At 40.4% G+C, this 17,160-nt stretch overlaps 3 protein-coding genes across 5 annotated transcripts in view; 2 read left to right on the forward strand and 1 right to left on the reverse strand.

Moving 5' to 3' along the window:
• Nucleotides 1-1,957, forward strand: part of LOC145486719 (uncharacterized) — a 12,791-nt gene extending 10,834 nt beyond the window's left edge. For all 3 annotated transcript variants that reach the window (XM_081465433.1, XM_081465432.1, XM_081465431.1), the window contains exons 6-7: nucleotides 1-40; nucleotides 217-1,957. The exon at nucleotides 1-40 is cut by the window's left edge and continues 62 nt beyond it. In XM_081465433.1, coding sequence (XP_081321559.1) covers nucleotides 1-40; nucleotides 217-1,434 — 1,258 coding nt within the window. In that variant the 3' untranslated portion in view covers nucleotides 1,435-1,957. The remainder of the gene's footprint in view (nucleotides 41-216) is intronic.
• A 138-nt stretch (nucleotides 1,958-2,095) lies between these two features.
• Nucleotides 2,096-6,497, forward strand: LOC145486720 (uncharacterized). Its single transcript, XM_081465434.1, has 4 exons — nucleotides 2,096-2,800; nucleotides 3,809-3,965; nucleotides 4,679-4,899; nucleotides 5,437-6,497. The coding sequence occupies exons 1-4, from the start codon at nucleotides 2,783-2,785 to the stop codon at nucleotides 6,061-6,063; spliced, it is 1,023 nt and encodes a 340-aa protein (XP_081321560.1). The 5' UTR covers nucleotides 2,096-2,782; the 3' UTR covers nucleotides 6,064-6,497.
• Nucleotides 6,498-8,832: 2,335 nt separating this feature from the next.
• On the reverse strand, nucleotides 8,833-17,160 carry LOC145487414 (ankyrin repeat and LEM domain-containing protein 2-like). The gene is made up of 8 exons (XM_081466189.1): nucleotides 15,768-17,160; nucleotides 14,199-14,321; nucleotides 13,569-13,635; nucleotides 12,692-12,900; nucleotides 12,014-12,123; nucleotides 10,513-11,637; nucleotides 9,573-9,704; nucleotides 8,833-9,108 (listed from the first exon to the last, which is right to left on the reverse strand). Exons 1-8 carry the CDS (start codon nucleotides 16,599-16,601, stop codon nucleotides 9,045-9,047), a joined length of 2,664 nt encoding a protein of 887 aa, XP_081322315.1. The 5' UTR covers nucleotides 16,602-17,160; the 3' UTR covers nucleotides 8,833-9,044.

Raw genomic sequence — 17,160 nt, forward strand, 5'->3', positions numbered from 1 at the left:
GAGTGAAATGAAACCCGAGTCAAAACCCAAAGAAAAAAAGGTGAGACAGATCTGACTTAGTAGCCTTCCTCCTCTTAACTCCACGGCGGTCTTTCTTCATATCTGATCTTATTGCCTGCATATTTCAACACTTTTATTAGACCTTTTGATATTTACAATTTCATGACATTCCTAGCTATTGCTAATTCATACTCGGTTCTCCTGCATCTCTTTCAGGCTTCAAGAACAGTGAGCTCCCAGCGGATGTGGGATGTTCTCCGCAGAGCCGTGAAGTCAGGTTCATACAAAGGAGAGAATTTGCCTTCGGAGTCTGCCATGTACTGGGAATCCATATTCTCACCCGGGGCCTCCAGTGTGGAAGGACAGAGGTTTGTATCAGCGCCAACCAGCCCCGTCAAATCCCCTGAATTTGCCTACTTCTCGGGCCCAGGCCCTCCACCTGAACGCCACGGTGACACCAGCGAAGAAGAAGGTGTGGAAGAAAGGGAGGAATCCGCTCTTGATTTCCCTACAGAGGAATCTGAGTTTGATTCTTCTGCCAATGAACAAGAGAGCGACAGGCACAAGGAATGGTCCCAGTCTCCTCCGATCAAGACTGTTCAGCTCTCCCCAGCTCCCGAGGAGTACTATCGAATCGTGCCTATCACCCCTTATAAAGACAATGGAGAAGCTCCTGAGCCCTCATTCTCGTGGAAACTTCCACACACGTATTCATCACGTGATCGTGATGTAGTACAGACTCTTACCCAAGCCTACAAGGAACCTCGGGTTGTGCCTTTCGCAAGCGTTTCCCAGTTCGAGCCCGGCGCCCCGCCAGCTAAAAAAGTTTCGTTCAGCCCGCCTTCGGTTCAAACCGGAAGTGACGTCAGAGAGCGTAGGCCGGCACAGTCAAAGATATCAAAACAGAAAAAAGTGGGTGATACAAAGAGGACGGCATCTAAAGGAAAGAGAAAAACTGTTGCATCCAAAGAGAGAAAGAAAATGTCTCCTAGAAAGGAACCTGATGGTGAGCCCGCGGAGAAGATGGTCAGCTCAGTAAAAGGGAAAGCCAGGTACTTGCCCTCAAAGTTTCGGGGTAAATCATCGCTAAAAGGTCACAAAATAGCTTTTCGGCGAAAAGAACGAGAGCCTTCCGAAGGTTTATCGAACGAAACGTCAGAAGAAGAGTCACTGGTAGAGACTCCTTCAAGATTAACGGAGGATGTTGCAACTGGAAGTGGAGGAATGAACTTCCCGTCAATCTCCACCGGAGACTACGGAACTCCACCGTTATCTCCTTTAAAAGACTTTTATTCAATTACCCGATCGCAGTCGGATCCGAACGTAGATGTCGAACACTTCCGAAGTTTAGGCGAATCGTCTCCGGGATCCCGACTGACTCGTTCGATGTTGGAAGTACGTGGCGACAGAACAACGGATGAAGAAGAGCAATGAAAATAACTGAAAAGAACGTAAGATTCAATCGATAAAGAAGAATGATATTTTTATCAAAACCAAATTTGAAGGTACTCTTTGGTACAAGTTCGAAAGTTTACAAATTCATGGAATTCCATTTTGTTAACGTTTCAGTTTCAGAGAAAAACGGATTATGTCTTGGCCTTATTATAGCCTTGTTCTACTCAATTATAGAATTCTTGATTGTTTGAGTCTAAACTTGGGCAAGGAGTGCATGTGGAAATCGGGGACTGGCCGCTCTATAGCTAGGTCCAGCAGTTTGTCGATGAATCACAAAAATAAAATACAAATATCGATATTTTCCACACGAGTTTCCAGATGTAATTCCTTGAAATGGGAAAAAAATCGTTGTATATTAATAGGAAATGTAATTCTTTGAAATGAGAAAAAAATTCACTTTAAGTGACCAGGAAATAACAGTTTAATAATTAGAATATAGCTACATCGACAGGAATTTACTATGTATATTACAGATATATATTCAAAATAAATCTATACACGGAGCTACCATAGGCTTGGCTCAGTTGCATGATTTTAGTGATTAGACACACATTTCTCACGTTTCTAACGTTCCTCACTTTTCTAACGTTTCTCACATTACTCACGTTTCACGTTTCTAACGTTTCTCGCGTTTCTAACGTTTCTCACCTTTCACGTTTCTAACGTTTCTCTCATTTCTCACGTTTCTCACATTTCTAACCTTTCTCGCGTTTCTCAAGTTTCCTACGTTTCCAAAGTTTCTCAAGTTTCTTGCCTTTCTAACGTACGTTTCTAATGTTTCTCACATTTCTAACGTTTCTCGCGTTTCTCGCGTTTCTCCCGTTTCTCTCGTTTCTCGTGGTTTCGCGAACAGCGAATATGCGGGAACGACAGAGCCAAACGTTAGCTCGTACGTTTGCCAAAGCCGACCTAACGGTGCTAACTGCTAACTGCAAGCAAGCATTAACTCATTTATTTTGTGTAAACAACATCCAGGCGTCTAAACCCCATACTCCCTCGATGTACGCCTGTGATGTAGCTTCTCCTCTCTGGCATGAGAGCCCGCTCGTAGGCTATTGATTTTTTTTTTTAAGTTCAACCTTGCCTTTGACCAGTCAGACATAACTGACGCAACCACGCGCGCACAATGAAACAACCTGCAAAACTTCGTCAATCGTGAAGGCCAGTTCATGTTTTGATCTTGGCCAAACATTCGATAAAACTCGTGGGATTTTGGGTTACCATTTTAGTATTGATCTCGTCTGGGAGTTAAATTGTCAATCAACAATCATGGAATCCAGAGAAGAGAGGATCAACCGCACATGATGAACGAGTATGGCGGGGAAAAATGCGAGTTTCATCAGAGGTACGTGTTATAGTGTAGTCGACCAAACTAGCCGCTGATGTCTAGCAATAAACGTTACAAATGTCAGCAAATCTCGGAGAAAGAATATTTTACTGGCTATCCGACGCAAATAAACTCAAAATAACTGGTAAGAAAAACCAAACAAAAAATCAAAATAAACACACCAGCGAGTTCGAGATTCTTTGGCATAACTATGATTGGTTCCTGACACCAAACGTGTTTAAATAGATGAACTTTCCAAAGCTAATAATTACTTGTAACAAGGTCCAAGCCAAAAAACAATCCACCTTTCAAGAAGAATTGTTTGTAACAACGAGCTCAAATTTTCTTCATGCTGATTGGTTTGTAAGTGGAGGGCATTTTTCGTTAATTTTAGTTCGTCGAGAGCAAGCAAAATTACTCCGAAGATTCCCGAAGAATACCCGAGGGCCTAAGAAGTTTTCCGAAGCTGGCCCGAAGCTGGTGCGTTCTGAAGATTGCCAAAGATGACTCTAAGCCTTCCCTAGAATTTCAAAGATCACTCAAGGACTTTTGAAGATTTCCCAACGTTACGGGAAAGTCGCCCCGATGTTTTGCATATAAATTTTGTCTTTTAGCTATAACAAGTAATCGCATTTATTCATAGAACTAGTGTAGAGGAAACCGACTGAATGCGAGTGCAATTAAGGAATTAAACTACGAACGTAATTTTAAAATTCTCTAAAAATTGCACGCGCATTTGGACACCGGCAAATGCATCTTGAGATAATTTTCAATTATCACGAGTACTGTAAATCCTTAATTGCTCGAGCCTGCATACGATTACTCATTTATTATATGACTGAGAAAATCACGAAAGCGCGCGTCAATTTGCACTGCAGTGCAAATTAAAAATTAACGATAGATTGGCCTGCTCTCAGCCAATCACAATGAAGTAATTTTCTCAGTTCAGTTGTGTAATCACACGCTCAGCACTTCACCTCGATAGCCTATCAGTTGGGCTGTGTGATTTTCATCGTTCTTTTCCAGTGCAGACCATCACGATGTTGGCGGTTGACCAGATCTCGTGTTTCACTTCTGCTGGGGATTTTATCATTTCTGTTGCTATTTGACTGGTTGAGGCATTCAATCCCAAAGCAAAATTTTTCACTGCATCAACAAAATATTTCGACGGGAAGACTTGAAGGTAAGATTGCTTCAATATTTACCCAGTCCTTTTTGTTTCCCTAATTAGGATGTCACGGGTTGTGGACATACTGGGAAGAAGATTCAGAACTTTAGCTTCCTTTTCGTTCATGAATTTACAAAAGCCCGGGAAGCTTGCTTTGTACAGAATGATGTTTCTCTGTGTTTTTACTTATTTAAGGACCGTGGCAACAGTTTCCAGCACTTTTCCAACAGCCATACTTTGAAGGATGAATACTACCACTGTTTAACAAGCGATACTACAATAAAGGTATCACATAAATGATCAATCATTGGTTAACAAGTTGTGGTCATCCTTTTTATATAACACGTAACCATATCAACAATACAACCTGTTAAAAACACCCTTAATTTTAACTTTAAGCGCTTATAACTCAAAATAAAACTCGGTGACCCTTAGTTTTTATGATCGAATTATGATAAGCATGATAAGATGCAAGCTTTTTACAAAAATTAAGGTGGCTCTGAACCCTCTCCACATAATTTTTTTACCATTGGGGCATATTTGTGATACCATTATTGTAGCACAACTTGATTAACACTGGTAGTATTCATCCTGCAAAGTACATGTGTAACTATTAGAAAAGTGCTGGAGACTGTTGCCAGCCTCCTTGATGAACAGGTATAATAAATTTATTACGCCCGCGGACAAGCGAACCTTATCAAGTATCAAAATAATTTAACTTATTTCAGGTACACCCATAAACAGCACAACTGTTGAGACCATCACACAACAGCTGCCCAATACACACGCTCCAAAAAAGCCAAACATGCAAATCCCAACAGGAAGTGCTCAACTGCATCTTATCATTCAGTTTCCGGTGTTAAACACTTCCGATAGCTCAGACAATGACAAAACAATGCGGCAAACGGAGTATATCTACTGCCTGCAACGGAATCTAATGAGTGCGCAGGTGAGTACAGGCCACATACATTTGAACATAATAAAGGGCCTTTTTGCAGTGGAGCTCAAGGAATGGCCAGAAACGTGGCCCCACAGGTCCATACGGCTCCAAACGTATTTATTACGTGTTAGTAAAATTTGAATGATTTGTTAAGCATCCCAAATTGTTTATTTTAATACATACTTTTGCAGTAATGGTGAGTGAATGAGTGATTTCAAATATGATGTCATATGAGACTGACATGATGTCATCAATTTCAAGCGCTTTCCGCTATCACGGATTTTAAGATGTTGAAAGAATTGTTAAAGTTAAAAAATATGACACTAAATATGTGAAATTATTAACACCGAAAAATTAAACCAAAACCTGGTGGAGCAACCTGTTGAAACATCGTTGCCATGGAATCGTCAAGTCACGTCAGCAAACACGTGATATTGTTCAGCAGGCATCCCAAATTGTTGGTGTAAATAGGTTGCGCAACTACGGCTAAACGAAGACCATCTGCACGTGACTTATGTACCCTAACTTTGGTTGATTTTTTTCCAGGTTGAAAAAATCCATATCTTCTATGAAAGCAACAAGGATCCTGACGTCATCAACGCCCAGAATTTGCCTGAGGACTGGAAATTACATTTTCATTCTCTTGGTCGGCGCATGCATTACAAGGACGCCTTCCAGTACGCTTCGAACCACTTGTTACGTAGAAATGTAATGATAATGAACGCAGACTGTTATGTGGATAAAGGGTTTGAACGACTGGACGAAAGTATTTTGAACAGGAAAACAATGTACGCATTGACCAGGCATGAAACTTCCGAAAACGTGCGTCTCTGCAACGCGAGGGATTTTTGTGGACCGACGGCAACATACATTGGCTCCCACGATGCATTTCTGTTCAGGCTTCTCGTGCCACTTCCCTCTCAACTATTAGATAGCATTGACTACCGACCGAACATTGTAGGTATTGAAAGAGTGTTGATATTTAACTTTCAAAAGTATGGACGTTTTGAAATAAAGAACCCGTGTAAAATCCTTCATATTGTACACTATCACTGCAGCGGAGTAAGAAACAGGAAAGAGCGAAGTATTCAAGGCCAACGAATTGATCGCTATCTTAACATCACGAATCGAAGACGAGGAAAATTTCATATGCCACGCTTTTCTGGTTTGTGATGTAATTTTGCATTATGTTTGATATATATATAGTGACTAAGTCTACCGTTCAAAACAGAAATAAATACCATTTACATGTATTCGACAAAGTAAGACTTGGCAGTTTTGTTGTCTGGGTGGTTTTTCCACCCATATGCAGTTTAGATATATATATGATGCTGATCTGCTGCAAATTTTGCACGTCTTCCGGTTTAGACTCTCGTTCCCAGAGTCTTCGTTCCCCTTGACCAGCGGTCGGAAACGAGAGCTCTGGGTGCATCCATTTCAGGCGTGCGCCATAGATGCAGACTGCACAGTGAAACCGGATGGGCAGAATTCGGTTATTTCAAAATGGTTGCTCCCAGAGCTCTCGTTTTCCGACCGCTGGTCAAGAGGAACGAAGACCCTGGAACGAGATTGGCTTAGACCTTGTGCTCTTAACGACCTTACCCCTGAGAGAAGGGGGGGGGGGGTGGAGGCCGTCGCAGCCTGAGCGTTGTCTGATTTCGAAATCAAGAAATCATAAGGAAATTAGCCAGGATTTTTGAAGACGACCTGACCATACACGAAAACGTCCGAAGGGCGTCCGAAGATTTCTAAGGACGTTCCGAACATTTCTCCGTGCCAGTCCAAGGAGTATGACTTAGAATAAGATCAGAGTCGTCTCCAGTACTTTTCCCCGACTTTTAGAATAAGAAAATTTAGAGAGCTACCTTGCATTAGTTAGAATTGGCAAATTTTTTGACATGTGTCAGGTTATGCTGTAAAAGATTTTTTACTAAGTGTGAGACTTAGTTGGTCTAAGCGCGTCACGTGATTGAATATGCCCTGCTAAAACTTTAACTGGGGAATATCCGAGTGATATTTCCCAGTTTTCAAAACCGCGAGTGTTTCGAAAAGCATTTCAAGGATAATAAACACAATAGCCTCCATTTGGCATGAAAATATGCTCGGATGTTTGTCCTTGGACATCATGTTCCTCGAAGCTCACGGTTTTCCTCGAGCTAAGCTCTCTGAAAACTGTTCGCTTCTCGGAACAGATAATGTCCGCGACAAATATCCGAGCATACTTTCGCGCCAAATGGAGGCTATTGTTTATACATTAAAATCTGATGCGAGATTTTTAAAATATTCCTACTTTTTTATCCCCCTAAATTGTCTGACCGTTGCGGAGTTTGGTCAATACACTATGCGACATGTCATCATGAATAGTTTACAATGAAAGTGGGTGGCATTAATCTCGCACCGACGTTTTATAAACCGAGACGTCTCTGTAAGTTCTTTGCCTCCACTTGCTAACCCTAACTAAGCTTGTTCTTAGGCTGTGTTCGACACAAGTTGAGAAGTCAACGAAGGGAATAGTTCATCTCGCCACAAAACGCTCGCTATTATGACGGCTCTCGAGGACTGTGGGAATTATCGAATTAAAAATCCCTGTAAAATCCTTCACGTTGTTCACAACCATTGTAGCCAACATAGATTTTACGAACTGTATTTAAATCAAGGCAAGAAACTTGATGTGTATCTCGGCAACCGTGCCGCGAGTGCACCATTTTCCGATTTGTAAGAAGATGGAATATTTTCAACACTTGATCTGTACATAGCACTAACACAGTTTGACAGTAGATGTTGCCATATGAAGGGTGCGAACAGGTCGTAAACACACGATGTGCTTAAAACGCGAAAAAAGAACAAGTCAGAACATGTAGCTACGTTTTGGCCTGATTAAGTGACGGTTCTATTCGTATAAAAGTTCGGTATAGGACGGCTCGGGGAGTGGGTAGCCCTCCCTTTTTTATTTTTTATTTTTCCAAAATATCAATAAACTAGAATACAAACAGAGAATTTAACAGTGGGTTTACAAAGGACCATGGTCATTTTTCATCAGAGACGTTTCTCCTGTTCAGCTGATAAACTAAAGAAAATTCTTGTATGGTGTTCATGGAATGAGCACGATGAAACGATAGGTCCCTGGGGTAAGAGCTCCCATATAAAAAGAACCGTGGTGCTCGTCGGAAATTTTGAAAAGAACCCCTAAGAGCTACCAAGATACTGTTTTGTGGGCATGGCTTGAAAATGTTTTTCACCCCTATTAAGCTAATTGAGAGGTACCAATTCTAAAACGTTACTTTTTTCAGCTCAATGCCCTAAAAGGTACCGGGAAGGCCCTGTTCTCTTTATATGGGAGTTCCCCCTCCCTGGGAATAGACCTTTCTGCCGGTTTTTGCGCTATCATGGCCTGAACCATCTTGGTTGGGGACAAACAGGGCAGAAATTATAGCAAATCTATGGAGAAAGTAGGGAATCTTATGTCTAACAATTTACGTTAAATTTGACTTCTGAAATGGCTGTGAATTAAAAACTTAAGACACCAAGTAAAAGAAAGCCGCAAGCATGGTTTTCATTTTTCCGTACGTTTGTCTCTAAAACAGTTTGGGCAAACATTTCCGGACATTCGTTATTTGCAAAAATTCAAATTGAACAAAAGGCATTTTGCCTGCTGTTCGCAATAAACATCAAATACCTTCAGAAACAAGATCCACTCGTATCGCTTACATATATCTTTGATTTCCTTAGTTTCGTGTGTGGCGAGTTTGGGCTCCCTGTGCCCTAGTCAGTTTGCAGGTAATCTGTACTCTGCCCTTCTACAGACATGGAAACCTAAACTAAGTGGTGTTGTTACAAATTTGTGCAGTGTACACCTGACTTGCCAGGGTTTTTTGTTCTGTCAAACCCAAAAGGAACTAGGAATGACCTCTGCTACTACCACCGATGCTGAGCATAATTAACTGTATTGTTTGGAATAAATATTGCATAACTAAACACAATTTGAAAAAAAGAAACAATAACATCATTGAGCAATAATTTTTGTTCCTGAATTTACCAGGTTTTATAAGACTTATTCCAACTAAACATCATTAGTTACTGTAGATATCATATATTCTAACACAGATAAAATTTATCGGGAGTTATTAATCCTCATAAATTGAGACTAATTTAGCTCAGCAGCTCCACATCAAAGACTTGTGTCTTGTTTGGTACCTTGGAGAGCCAGGGCTGGGCCAGCTGGAAGAGAAAGTCAGAGACACTACAAGTAAGGTCTCGCAATGACAAAAGCTACATATGGCTCTGAATACTATTTTTATTCGGTCCTGGGAGTAAGGGTGGGGCCAGAGAGGGAGGGAGGTAGAATGTTAGGGAGGTAGGAAGGGGACACAGTTCAGGAAGAAGTGAGGGAACCAGGGAGAGAAGGAGTGATGGAGGGAGGGGGAGAGAGGGGGAGGGAATGAAGGAAGGAGTCAGGGAGGGGAGGCAGTGTGGGAGAGAGTGAGATGCAGGGAGGGAGTGAAGGAAAGAGATAGGGAGGGAGGGAGGTAAGGCAGGGACGGCAGGAGGGAGGAAGCCAGAGAGGGAGGGAGTGAGGGAGCCAGAGTGGAGGGGGTGAGGCATGCAGGGACAGCAGGAAGGGAGAGGGACAGAGAAAAGTAACTGAATGAAGAAGTTTAAACTTAAAATAAATGAAATGTAACCTTTGTTGTGTTGCTTCAGAATAAGACATAACCAGTTTCTTCCACTGAACAATGTTTGGATATTTCCTAGCATCAAGATCCACCTGGCAAATGGCTATGAACACATCAAGGTCAAGTTTGCTGGGCTGCAAGCTAAACAGTAAATTACAAGCTATTAAAAATGTTACTTCCACAAATAAATTACATTCTAACATGCCTTAGTAGCAAAGCTGCATTACCAAACTCTGTATCCATAAGTGTGCATCATTTATCAAGAAAATGGTGTTTTATTCATGCTTCAGGTCTAGAAAAACTGCTGATGGTTGCACACGTGGAATGTGAGTACATTCAGCAGTTTTTCTAGACCTCAATACTACATTATTTTCTTAGAAAACCCAGCAACACCATCTTCTATTTGGTTTAGAATATAGTATGAGAAATATAAAATTTTGCATCTGGAATGTTGTGCGTTGACAACACAACATCCAGGATATAGATACTCTATAATTTCCCCAGGGAGGAGGGCACTCCCGTATAAAAAGGGCGGGGGTATTCGTCGTACCTTTTAGGGGTTAAAAAAGTGGTTTTGGAACCTCTTCGGGTGTTCAGCCTCAAGAGGTCCACAGCAGGAGCTATTGCGGTACCGGGTATTGAGCAAAAAAAACTGAAAGGAGATAATGTGTTGTTTTAAAATTGCTACCTCTTAAGGGTGTAAAAAAGTTCAAGCCACGCCCACAAAGCAGGATCTTGGCACCTCTTAAGGGTTCTTTTCAAAATTTCCAAGAAGCACCCTCCTCCTTTTTGTATGAGAGTCCCAACTGGGATAATTTCCAGCCGTGCATCTATAAAAAATTAATACAGGCTCAACCCCAAGCAGCAACTATATTCTAAAATGTCTTCTTCCAGTGGCACAGTCCTTTTTCAGAGGGGTGGGTCTTATTTGTTTAGTTCATTAACTCACCCATGGATGAAAACACTGATATCTTTGCTTCCTGATCCAAGGGTATTGCAACAACTTCCAGACATCACATGCTCCACAGCTCTGTTTTTTGGTATTTTAATGTTCTGGTGTGCAATATCACATGGTACAACACTGTCACCCTTTCTTGATATTAGATCAGATTCCAAAGCATTCTCAAACACCTCATCTTCTAGAAGATTTTTCTTTAATTCACAAAGGGGTTGGCTTTGCATCGGTGATGGCATTTTCTCTGCCATGCTTTGAGAGACAGAAGAACTCTTGTCATCGTTGATGTCAATTTTATCTTCAGCTAACTTGACCTTGATTTCCTCATATGTTTCAGTCGAAGTGTCATTAGACGAATCACTGTCACTACTTTCAAAAAGGTCACTGCTAGCTTCTGATAAGTTGTATAAAAGTTTTTTCTTGCTTGGGAAAGCCCTTACACTGTCCATTTCATCTCTCTCATCAACCACCTCAGAAGAAAAGCTATCCTTTAACACATCCTTCTTGTCTGCAGCATCAGCTAACGAAACATCAAGTATAGCTTCAGTTACATCTTGTTCTTGATGAACAGAAAGTGTATCTAAGGTTTGTGTTAGTGTCTCCACAACAGGTTCGATTGTTTCGCTGTTTGCAGTTTCACCTAGGGATGCATTAAAACTATCATCTCCAGCTCTGAACTTTTCCACAACATGCTGTTGCTCCAAGTGTTGTAGTTTGCTTTCATGTGCCGAGTCTTTCAACTCAACATTTGAATTTTCAAACTTCAACTCTGAATCTGAAAACAAAACTTTCCTGGATGACAACAATGAACTGCCACTGAAATCATGTTTATTGAAATGGTCAGAATCACTCTTGTCTACTGTCTGATCCCGCAAACCATTATCATTCAAAATAATGGTGCTTGTCCTTGATTCAGGAGTTTTAAGAACACTGCTGACACTTTTAAAAGCTCTAACTCTCTGAGGTGTCACTGATAATCTGCTTAAAATAACCTTTTCTTTCTTCTTTGCCAGATAATCTTCTAGCTTCTCCAGTCCCTGAGAGCTTGATAGGTCAGCATAACAGCCAAGGAAATGCCAGTACTCCGTCCAGGCAACTCTACCAGTGTGAGCAAGGTCTCTATAAGATATCAAAAATCATAATCCATCAAATATTTTCGCTTGCATGCAATTTGCCTAAACACGTCATGTGACTGAAAAATACTTGAAGAATAATAAACACAATAGACTTCACTTGACACGAAAATATGCTCAGATATTTGGCCTTGGACATAATCTGTTCCTTAAAGCTCACAGTTTTCCTCAAGCTACGCTCTCAGAAAACTGTTGACTTCTTGGAACAGATAATGTCCACAGACAAATATTCAAGCACATTTTCAAGCCAAATGGAGGCTATTCATTTATTTATATTAACATTTGTGCTTTGTCTTTGAACCTCCACACAATACAATTTACATTTAGAAAAATCCAAAAATAATCTTCCCAACACTTTTTACCTTCCAATTCTCTCCACACCACGGCTATCATCTTTTCTCTTTATCTGAATATAACTTTTGCGCTCTTCTCGATTTGATGGATATTTCCAGGCATGATAGAATTCCTCAGCCTAAAATGGTTGTTCCAGAGTCAGTAATGCACTTCTTTTAACCTCTTATGAAAGTAAGGAAGCTTTAAAATTCTACTTAAAAAAGACATTCGTTTCATAAAATCTATACTTTAATTTTACTTTTATTTGGAAATTAGTTTTATATCAAGACCATATCACCTACAGTTGATTATTTTCTTATTCTTATCAGTCATCTTTTTGGGAATGTATTGATATAAAGAGAAATTTTGAAAACACTCTTAACTAAGGAAACTACAAGTATGACACCAGGGCAAAGTGACAAAACTTCTAATGGCTCTGTACCGTTCAGTATAATTATTTATGGCTTCAGCCTTTCATTCTGACTGACACTCTATTGTCACAGTAGCTCTCTCTGCCAGTTAATGAAATGGCTATGAACAAATACCTAACATAAATGCCAGGTGTCATCTGCACTGAGTGAGAATCCTTTTTGTTATGTCATGGGAATCAAAGTTTAAAGCCTAAATGTGTGGGCCACTGGGCTTCAAAAGAAAGGTATTACTAACACTACAAAGATGGTCTGAGTGTAGGTCCTATATTACAGTACCTTTGAGGGAGACATTGGCCCAGCATATGCACGCACAGTAATTGGCAATTCCCCAGGACTGTTTCTTTCTTTCCAGGTGTTAAGTGCACTTCCAGAAAATCCCCCTTCTGTGGTCATTCTGTCTCCTGAAATCTCTGGTGACCATGGACCTCCTATCCAGGGTGGGGTGGAGTTATCCACTGTACCAAGCAGTGGGATATAGAGGCTGTCTGCAAATTAACCCATGAAACGAGAATTCAGCAATCATTATCATATACCATTTAAACACACAGCAAAGCCATACTATAAAACTCGGCATACAAAAAAATGCATTATTTAACAAATAAAGAAGCCTAAGCTGTGTATTATACTGTGATAAAACACAACAGGCATTTGAGAACACGAGAGAAATGTAGAAAACACGAGCCACAGGCGAGTGTTTTGTACATTTCTCGAGTGTTCTCAAATGTCCGGAGTGTTTTATCACAGTATAATACACAGCTCAGGCTTCTTCATTTGCTTTATGAGAGAGGTAATGTGGCAAAAAACAACAAAACACGCTTTTTCTATGTTTCATACTCTGATAAAACATGGGTTTTCGACCAATCAGAGTGCATGCAGGGTCCTATCCATATTATAAATCCAATAATGCATGCTCATGGCATAAGCAAGTTAACGACACTTTGCCAGGGACATTTTTTCTCATACATGTCATAAAACAATTTATTCATGCTTTTAGCTCTGCATAATATTGAGTTAATGATGTCCTTGCAGAGCACTCCAGAATCTAGAGTTGCTATTGGCTACACTTTCAGCAACTTGTGCTGCTTTCTTTTACGTTCTGTAAAATAAATATTCACCAACATGTAACAGCAATTGGTAAATGTCATTTCTATACCTTCAAGAAGGCTCTTTATTTGAGACTTTAATTCAGAACTTGCACTGGAGCATCTGGAACAGATCACCTGAAATGGAAAAAGCAGGTTACAGGTCACAGTCAGAAATTTTGCAACATTTGATACCCAATTAGATCATGCTTTTCCATGGCATGTTCATACAGTTATTAGATCCAGCCAACAGTAAATCTAAAGGGGAAATTAGATACTGATTTTTTACTCTTCATAACAAATTTGCCAGTTTTCATGTGACGTAGCTGTATTCCAAAATTAAAAATTACCTATTCTTCTGGGGTTTTAGTTTCATGAGAAATAAGACCCTATAAGAACTTTCCATTTTATAACATTTTAACTTGACTGGGTTCCTCGTTTTGTATTACAGCACACTCAAATTTCCAAGCTTTTACACTGCACAACATTAAAATGGCTGCACAAGAAGCACACTTCTCCGAATAATGTGCAAATGAAAAACCACACAGATCTAAATCTCAGCGACATTGTTTATAGATCAATGATCTATGATATCTTAGATTCTTGACTTTCTTTTTATATTGAATGGTTACAGTTTTAATTTTTGATGGCATGACAGTGAAAACCAGCAATTAAAAGTTATCTCTGGTGTAGTGTCCAACCTCTGTAGGAGTCTCTCCATACTTGTTTGGTCGCTGGATGTCAGTTAAGGGATGAGACACAAGATACTCAACAATATCGGCTTTGCCATATTTGCATGCAAAATGTAACGGCGTCTCCCAGGTCTGTGGACATAAACCAAACATATTACAATTAACAGACAGTTAACATGCACATAAAAGTGTTATCACATGGATGACAATGATGGCAGAAAATTTAAAAGGACCCAAGGTCTAAAGGATCTTGTTTGTTGGACTTGTCCGATATACATGGTTGTATATTTCCAACTTCCAAGACCTATTAATGGACCTTTTTACCAATGTCAAGCCCAGTTCAGATGCCGAACTTTTCATGAGCCGAACCTAATTCGAATTTGGACCGACCCAAATTATCAAAAGTGCGCCTGTTGATTCAGACGTCGAACTTAATTCACCAAACTTAATTTAGTTTGAACCAAAACACATCGAAACATCAGCAGTTTCCAGGCAAGGTGTATACATTAGGTTCGGCCTGTGAAAAGTTCGACATCTGAATCAAAGCCCTTCCAAAGCCGAAATTCCTGGCTGAGCTAGGTGGGAAGAACGGCTGAGCCCTTCCAAATTCAAATAGTCGCTCTTAACTGATTCAGACACCAAACTTTTCATGTACTTAATTTAACGTATTAGGTTCGGCTCATGAAAAGTTTGGCATCTGAACTGGGCCTCAAGCTTTTCTGATTTTTACATTCAAAGAAAAATCACCCTCACCACTTGATTTTTCATGCCAAATTCAGTAAATACCGGAAGTTTCATAATTCATAGTGTACAAGCCAGGGGATAAACAAGTGCATCCCGAAACATACCGGTACATTTCTTAGTTTGTAAAAATTGGCAAATTTTTGTGAGTTTGCGACACATTGTCATGCTTATGAAATTTTGTATATTTAAAACAATCAGCATCGTAAATTGATCTATGCAGAGATGGATTTTTGTTTACACGAAAAATACAAAAATTGTTGATATTGCATGACATCAGTAAAAGGGTCCATTTTAAACCAATTGTTAATGTGATATTTTTTGATACTACTCATAACAGGTTTTTGAAAGTACTTTTATGACCAATACCTAATTTCTTGTAGCTCAGTTTGCAGTTTATATATCTGAAAAAGGCTAACTGTGAACAGTTCTTAACAGTTGGATTAAAGAAGAGAATCCAAAGCACTTTTTAGGACACCAAAATACAAATTTTAGAATTCCAAGAATTTTCCAGGATTTCCAGGAACAGTGTGAACCTGGAAAAGATTTTGAATGTCACTCAACTTGAATGTCACTCGACTTGAATGAATGAATGTCACTCAACTTGTACTGACTTGGGTTGGGTGGCCAAACAGAGAAAATCTGGTGTCAATTTGCAGGCAAATTTGATCTCGACCCGCGTGAGCGCAAGTTGTTGCAAGTCAATGCAAATGCACGCAACGCCTGGCTGAATGGAGTTGCAAGTAGACCCAAGTTTTCAACTTGGGTCTACTTGCAAGTCTGTTAAGCCAGGCTTTTAATTGTTATGTAATAAGGTTTCCCTAACAAGTTACTTACCCCTTTGTCTGGCGTATTGAGATACATGTCCACCAGAAATTGCTTTCTTTGGCTGTTGATTGCAGACTGAGTTTCTTGATTTAAAAGAATATTCCAGAAGTGATCACTCTCTAGAGTCTGGACAATCAGCTGACACATCTCTTTTCTGTTGCTTTTCACGGCCACGTGAAGAGCATTGTAACGGGATCCTTCTTGTAAGATCACCGGAGTGTCACCTGGTCCTATCAGGTACCTGGGATTTTTTAAAACTACCTCTTGAAATTCTTCCTTCGTGCCTCGTTCAATTATCGTACGAAATGTAACCAGCTTTTGAGGTGTTGGAGTTTTGAAGTTACTAGCTGGATCTTTGGGAGCTGGCGATTGTTCTTGCTCTTGGAAATGTGATCGAGCAAAACGTTCAGCTTCAAGTTTGGTCTTGAAGCCTTTGAAGCGAGCACCCCTCACCTTCTTAGCCATCTTCAGTGCCTCGTCTTTACTCGTAAACACAGCCGGGGAAACAGCCGGGAGGCTTGGCGACGCACTCTCCGAAGAAGAACGATCCACATCAAAACAGACTCCATAGAAGATCGCAGGGCTTTCTAATACACTCGAAGTGCTACTTGTACTCTCTCTAGTAGATTTTGTACATTCTTCCACGAAAACATTTTCGCTTTTTCCCGAGTCCTTACTTTCATAATTGCTGTCGATTAGGTCAGTACCACGGGCTTTCAAGAGTTTCTTTTCAACAACCCTTCTTGTACTCGGAGTAACTGGTCCAGTTTTTATACCTAAAGACTTCAGTTCGTTCATTAACTCCATGTCCGACAGCTCCTTCACGGCCTTTTTACCCGCCATTTTACTTGATTATTTGATCCCCAGACTTCTGCGACCGTAGACGATAGTCCCCAACCCTCTCACCGACTCAAATTGTGTATTTTGGACTTTGTGATTTGTCCGACAAACAAACGATTGTTCGGCGCGCGTCAGGGACTCGTCGAGTGGGAGACTATTACAAGTCAGCCTCAGAGAAATCTTAAGTTAGTGAGCAATCTTCTAAATATAAAGGTGACAGTCTAGTCCCGTGCTTTCATTGCCGAGGGAGTCTCCCCGTAGTTCTGGGGGATAGAAGTAAGCTGATCATGTGCCCAACGAACCTGGCCAGGGTGTGTTTGGGAGTGCAGGGGAGTGTTCAGGAACTACCTTGCTACGAAATTCGTCTCGTTGTTCACTCGTGTTGCCAACATTATTTCTAAAAATAAGCCTTGAACTAGTATTCGGCATTAAAAATACATTTTCTGAAAAGGCTCCGATCTTACAATTTGGCCTATGTTGAAAGTTCGGGAAGGTACCGTACTTTGAGAGAAAGTTGCACATTGAAAAGCGTTAGAATCCAATTTAGATAGAATTTGTACCT

Source organism: Orbicella franksi, chromosome 5 (assembly GCF_964199315.1).
Source record: "Orbicella franksi chromosome 5, jaOrbFran1.1, whole genome shotgun sequence".
Lineage (NCBI taxonomy): Eukaryota > Metazoa > Cnidaria > Anthozoa > Scleractinia > Merulinidae > Orbicella > Orbicella franksi.

Bases quoted from the DNA above. Each gene is read 5' to 3' on its own strand.
- LOC145486720 (XM_081465434.1), top strand. The intron at 3,966-4,678 runs GTAAGATTGCTT...AACTTATTTCAG, and splicing joins TTCGACGGGAAGACTTGAAG to GTACACCCATAAACAGCACA. The intron at 4,900-5,436 runs GTGAGTACAGGC...ATTTTTTTCCAG, and splicing joins GGAATCTAATGAGTGCGCAG to GTTGAAAAAATCCATATCTT.
- LOC145487414 (XM_081466189.1), bottom strand. From the start codon at position 16,601: ATGGCGGGTAAAAAGGCCGTGAAGGAGCTGTCGGACATGGAGTTAATG. The intron at 13,636-14,198 runs GTTGGACACTAC...TTTCCATTTCAG, and splicing joins ATGGAGAGACTCCTACAGAG to GTGATCTGTTCCAGATGCTC. The intron at 12,901-13,568 runs GTATAGAAATGA...GTTAATTTGCAG, and splicing joins AATAAAGAGCCTTCTTGAAG to ACAGCCTCTATATCCCACTG.